At 34.6% G+C, this 6,202-nt stretch overlaps 1 protein-coding gene across 1 annotated transcript; it reads left to right on the forward strand.

Annotated features, from left to right (window-relative positions):
• Positions 1 to 206: 206 nt before the first annotated feature.
• Positions 207 to 2,515, forward strand: LOC132644069 (uncharacterized). The gene is made up of 4 exons (XM_060360619.1): positions 207 to 215; positions 733 to 860; positions 1,728 to 1,836; positions 2,295 to 2,515. Exons 1-4 carry the CDS (start codon positions 207 to 209, stop codon positions 2,499 to 2,501), a joined length of 453 nt encoding a protein of 150 aa, XP_060216602.1. The 3' UTR covers positions 2,502 to 2,515.
• Positions 2,516 to 6,202: the final 3,687 nt, after the last annotated feature.

The following is a 6,202-nucleotide window of genomic DNA, read 5'->3' on the forward strand; positions in this document are numbered from 1 at the left end:
GTAACCTGGTACTTTCCAACAACTTATTTGAGTATTTAGTTTATTAGTTTTTTGAATGTTATAAAATAGTTATTTCCTTAGTTATATTTTAAGTTTCTAAGTTGCATTATGTTCAACAAGATTAAATTCTTGATGGAATTCTCAACATGATCACTAATCCAAGGGTTGAAAGTTGAGGGAAGTCGTACTAGTAAAGTCATAGCAAGATGGTGAAGGTGATTTGGATCTTATATCTTATGTTTCTATGGTGCTTATTTTACTTGTGTCACTGTCATCTCTCTCTTTCTCCAGTATGTTTCTACTATATTAGAAGAGTGGGTTATGATTTGGGATCGATATTTTAGGTTAATGTCGTTTAATTTCAATTTGAGGGCATTTTAGTCTTTTAACATACCTAAATGCAACTTGGCTTTTTTCGCTGAAACTAAATAGACACGTATCAGCTGGATACTTTTAATGCTTCTTGCTCATTCTTTCGCAGTTTTTCACCCTCATCTCCTCTGATTTTGCAACTCTCCAGTTATACTGGTGATTTTAGCATTTAATGAAATATATATTACATGCCCATTGGGCTATAGTGACTGCTCTTGCTGCTTTGAATTCAAAAATGTTATAGCTTATGGGACTCTTTCAGATTTTGGAACCTATTAGGTGGTGAGAATGGGCTATTCAAAAGCTTAAAGTTGATATCTTTTATTTATGTGCTGATGCTAAATTTTGCTTGATTAATAGGTGATGATATCCTTAACTATTGATATTACTATTGTAAATTCTTGGAACTCGCATGCTTCAGCTTTGGCTAATTTAGGAGCCAAATCATCAATAACCAAACTTCTAACCTGGATCACGGATCCATTAAGGTATTCACATAGACACCAAAATTTGTTTTATTCCTCTATTTTGTTACCATAGATGGACTCTGTGATTGTATTGGTTGGGATTTTCTATATTTTTACCAAGGTTCTAGATTGAGGATTTCAGGATGGTGTTGATAGTTGCAAGTTTGTGGTTATAGACTTTTTATGGGTTCTTTTCTTCATAAATCAAAGGAGCAGAGCTTCTATTTGATTTCTCTTTGTTTATTTCTTCTCCTCCATCATCACCTTCTTATTTATTTTCTTTCATTCACTAATCCCATCACCATTGCTATGAATCGAAGTCCTTATTGATCAATATCTATTTTTGTGGCTTCATTGTTGGAGCATAAGTAGCATATTCAGAAACAGATGAAACGTCCACTACTGCTGATCACCTTCAGATAGAGCAAGACATGACATTTAATTGGGAAAAATCTCCTCACTTCATCTATGAAGTTGACTAAATACCATTATTTTCATCTCCATACTTAGAGGAAAGATAATCATAGCTCTAAGAGCTACCACATTCTTGGTGAAACTAGAAAAAAGGTACTGGTAGCTACAGTTATAGAAAGACAAATAGAAAAGTTCCATTCTCTGTCATTAATAATAAAATTAATTTAGTGATAAACTTTTGCTTACTTAGTTACTAATGAGATTTTTTCATTTTGATGAAAAGCAAATGCAACCATGTTTAAAAAGGCAAATAGAAAAGCCCCATTCTCTGGTTGTGTTCTCTTACATTTCAACATGTTAATGTTTCTTCTTTTTCCATGATCTCAAGTTCTTTTTCATAAGGCTTTTGCCTACAAAACAATGATTAGGCTTGTGATAGTTTATTGGTCCTTATTCATTTGGTGGTAATTATAGCCCAGGTATCCTAAGATTTGATTGCTCCCCTCAATTGGGAAGTGGCAGCCCTTCCGAATTTGGACAAAAATCTTTTTTCCTTGCTGGTGTGGTTAATGCAATAACTCAGGTTAGTTCTTTTCTCTTCTTCTCTTTTTTTATTTTGACAAAGTAAGCATTTTAATTGATAAGCATCCTGAGGCTTCATATCATGGAGCTAAACATAATCAATAATTTGCTCTTATATTTTATTTCTATATAATGCTTATCCCTTTGGAAAATCTACTTCAATTAGTTACTACTGTCTCAAGTCGGCTACTCCATTCATAATGACGAGCACCATGCTGAGACAATGTATTTGCTAGATTGCTCCAAGATTTTCTGTCATTTACTTCGACTTTGCGAGTTTCATATGATGAAAATCCAAGCAATAAATGGTTAGAATTTTTTTCATTTCTAAACCTGTTTTATCCAAACTGCACGGTCCCCAAGTAAGCTTAAATGTTCCACGTACTGTAAACTAGACATGAGTTTCCTGGAAGTTTAATAATGAAGTTGTGTAACTTCTCTTTCATTTTCTTTATGCAGGAGTTGTGTAGCAATACTCTTGAGTGTGTTATCAATAGGTTGAAAATGGCAGCTCAAAATTTTCTTTCGCTCGAAACAAGTGGAAGGAGCTCACAAGATAGGAGAGACGTTATGATTAAATTACATTGTATTTTTCAAGATAATCACATTTTTATCACAGGACTTATTATTTTGTCATTAATTGATTATATTTGTGATAAAACATAGTATTTGTCCCAGAATTGCCTTATGATTAATAATATGATTCATTCTTTAACTACAAATTAAATTTGTGTTTTATCATAATTGTTATTGTCCCTAATCACGATAATTTATAGTGACAATTTTGTTGTGTCAGTAAAAAAAAGTATCTTTAGTGACGACATGATTGGTTTCAACTACAAAATTATAAGCCTTTTCTGTAAAGCAAAGTTGTCACTAATTTATACATTTGGAGACGGAATATCTTTTCGTATATAAAAGGTTGTCTTTGCTGACGAAATTATTATTTTTTAACTGCGAAATATATATAACTTTAGTGACAATTGGCGTTGTCACTAATTAAATTGAAAAATTAGTGACGAGGAAGTTTTGTCGGTATTAATAACCTTTTTAGTGACGAAAACATACTATCAGCTACAATTTTTTTATACTTTCCTTGACGAATGAGTTCGTCATAAATATTATGCATTTTGGGACAAAAATGAATTTCGTAGTTAATGCAACTTTATTTAGCGACGAAACACTAAATTGTCTTTGTATACATTTAGCGACCCGCTTTTAGGGACGAACGATTGACGATTTTTTTTTTCGTCACGAAAGATATTTTGTGACGAAATATAAATTTTAAGTGATAAAATAATTCGTCACTGATAATCAAATTTGTTGTAGTGTACGTTGGATTATTCGTAAGCTAATCGACATAAGTTCAAGGACAAGATTATTTTTGGAGATATGAGACAAGGACTTTTAAATCCTGATTTTAATAGTGCACGGTTTGCTTATTAATTACAATTAATATAGGAAAATTAGTGAAATGGGAAATTAATTAAGTTAATTACACCATTAAATGGGCCCCACCAGACTTGATAATTAAAAAATAAAGCATGAATGATGACATGCCAAGTGGGGCACGTGTCAACAAGGCTGGCTGCCTATATATATATATATATATATATATATATATATATATATATAGAAATTAATTAAGTTAATTACACCATTAAATGGGCCCCACCAGACTTGATAATTAAAAAATAAAGCATGAATGATGACATGCCAAGTGGGGCACGTGTCAACAAGGCTGGCTGCCTATATATATATATATATATATATATATATATATATATATATATATATATATATATATATATATATATATATATATGTTGATGACTAGTCATAACACATATTCTTCTTCACAAAAACTCATTTGAAGTAAGGATCATGAACAACCATGGCTGCCAAGCTCACGACCAGCTTCAAGATGGTGAAAGAAAGGAAATTATGATTCCATAAAGGTGTTCTAAACGTCCCAAAGAAGGCAGCAATGTTAGAATTTAAATTGAGGAAGAAGAAGTGGTGAAATTGGTGCAAGCAATTATAGGATCTGTGCTAATCAATTTAAGGTAAGATTTCTTCTTATAGTGTAATTGGAGTTAATGAAATGAGGTTGTAATTGTGAGATTAACTTGTATTAAGCAGAATTGGATGCAAGGAACGATAAGGTTCTGTTTGGCCGTGTTGGAGTTGTTTTAATTAAATAATGAGTGGATTAGGTTTGATTGTTGTCGTTATTGTCGTTATGGATTATGTGTTAAAAGTGAAGGAATCTTGATATTTAAAGTTGTAGTTGTTTATATGAAATTGTTGGGACATGAATTGGATTAGATGTTCATAAGGTTGTGGGCTATTTTTATGAGTTTTTTGGGGGAAATTCTCACGTGATTATGTTGCTATTTGAGGTTGTTGTTGTTATTGTTGTATTGTATTTAAAGGCTGTTCTTGTTGAGTTGAAGGACTTAGTGTGGTTATGATTATGTATTGTGTTGTTGTAGTAATGGGTTGTTTGGAGCATGTTATTGTAAGAGCATTTTTGATGATGTGTTGTGGCTATAGATCATTAGGAATAACTTGAGTATGTCGTGGTCGTTATGTTGATTATTGTTGAATGTGCAACGTGTGGACTGATTTGGAGTGTTGTGCATGCAGTGCAGGCTGTTTCGAGATGTTCTTGGATCTTGTTTTGACTAGTTCTTGATATGGTAACTTGGACATGTTGTTGTTGATGTTATTCTGGTCGTTTTCATAGTTGGCTTGAATGTGAGGGAAGTGAACAATATAGGGGGGATGCCGCCCAATTTTCTAGAAATGAGCTACTAACGTTGAATTTCGTTTTAAGCCTTTCCGTAGCTTAACCATAGTTCTTAACATCTTAATATTGGTTGAGGTACTTTGGGCAGCGTATACATATCGAATCACGGATTAAGCGTCAAAGGTATGTAAAGCCATCCCTTCTTTCTTTTTGGCATGATCTATATGAAACAAACAGACGACGAGTATATAAACTCCAAAGAAGCTCCTATTCTTAGGAACACTATGATGGCAAATGTTATTGATTTCCAAAAGCTATATTATTATGTTCTGATACGTGTCTATGATTCCTGAAGTCCTATTTGATATAATCTATAGTGACATTCGAGGGGTACTTGACATAACTGTTGTCTTTGATTCTCAATTGTTAGTTCCTTCTAATTATTCTATTGAGTCTCAGATGATTTAGTTGCATATGGTTGCTCATTATTCTGCTCGTGCATGCCGTTAATATATCATTCACCGAGTCCCGAGCCGGGTATGTATTCGTGCACAGTTTCACTGCATTGTTCACCGAGTCCCTCACCAAAGGGTCGGGTACGGTTATATATATATATATATATATATATATATATATATATGATATGATATGATTATGGCACCGAGTCCCATGATGGGTCGGTATGGTACATGATGACTTTATTCACCGAGTCCCATAATGGGCTGGGTATGGTATATGATATGGATATGCATAATTCTCATTTCGTAAGGCACATGTGCATTGGTATTCTTGATTATCATACTTGCCTTTTGTTATCTTCTATTCAGTCATAATCTTCTTTATTGTATTTCATGCTTTATATACTCAGTACATTCCTCGTACTGACCCCCTTTCTTCGGGGGGCTGTGTTTCATGCCCGCAGGTACAGACACTCGGTTTGGTGACCCTCCAGCTTAGGACTTCTGCTCAGCGGTCTGGAGAGCTCCATTGTTCCGGAGCCTAGATTATTTTGGTACAGATCTTTCGATGTAGACTTATGTATATCCAGGGGTACGACGCGGCCCTGTCCCATTATATTTCACTCGTATACTCTTAGAGGTCTGTGGACATGTGTGGGTTTTACGTAGGTTTTGGTCAGCTATGTCGATATGGTTCGTTTTGGGTATTTCGGTATATAGTGGCAGCCTTGTCGGCTTGCGTATTATGTTATGTGTTGGTTAGCTGTGACTCCTCAGGAGACAGGTTTATGATGATATGTGGCGTTATGAGTCTTTAGTTACCTTTGTAAGTTTCCATACTATTCTTGGTTTCAGTTTGACTATATCTCACAGGTTCGTATACGAGTGTCCAGCTCGGGCACTAGTCATGGCCTATGGGGTTGGGTCTTGACAATTCAGACACCAACAGGCCGTGGTAGAGGTCGTGGCGGAGCTTCCAGTTCTAGTGGTCTTTCGAACCGCATATATGCCTTGGGTAGTAGGAAGGATCAGGAGGCGTCACCGAATGTGGTTACAGGTATATTATCGATTTTCGCTCGGGACGTATGTGCATTGATAGATCCAGGCTCCACCTTATAATATATATCTCCCTTTGTTGCTAGTAAAATCGGAATAGA

The sequence above is a fragment of the Lycium barbarum genome, chromosome 6 (assembly GCF_019175385.1).
Source record: "Lycium barbarum isolate Lr01 chromosome 6, ASM1917538v2, whole genome shotgun sequence".
In the NCBI taxonomy this organism is placed as follows: domain Eukaryota; kingdom Viridiplantae; phylum Streptophyta; class Magnoliopsida; order Solanales; family Solanaceae; genus Lycium; species Lycium barbarum.

Excerpts from the sequence above, each read along its gene's own strand:
- LOC132644069 (XM_060360619.1), top strand. Across the intron at positions 861-1,727 it reads TGGATCACGGATCCATTAAG|CCCAGGTATCCTAAGATTTG; the intron begins GTATTCACATAG and ends TGGTAATTATAG. Across the intron at positions 1,837-2,294 it reads TGGTTAATGCAATAACTCAG|GAGTTGTGTAGCAATACTCT; the intron begins GTTAGTTCTTTT and ends TTCTTTATGCAG.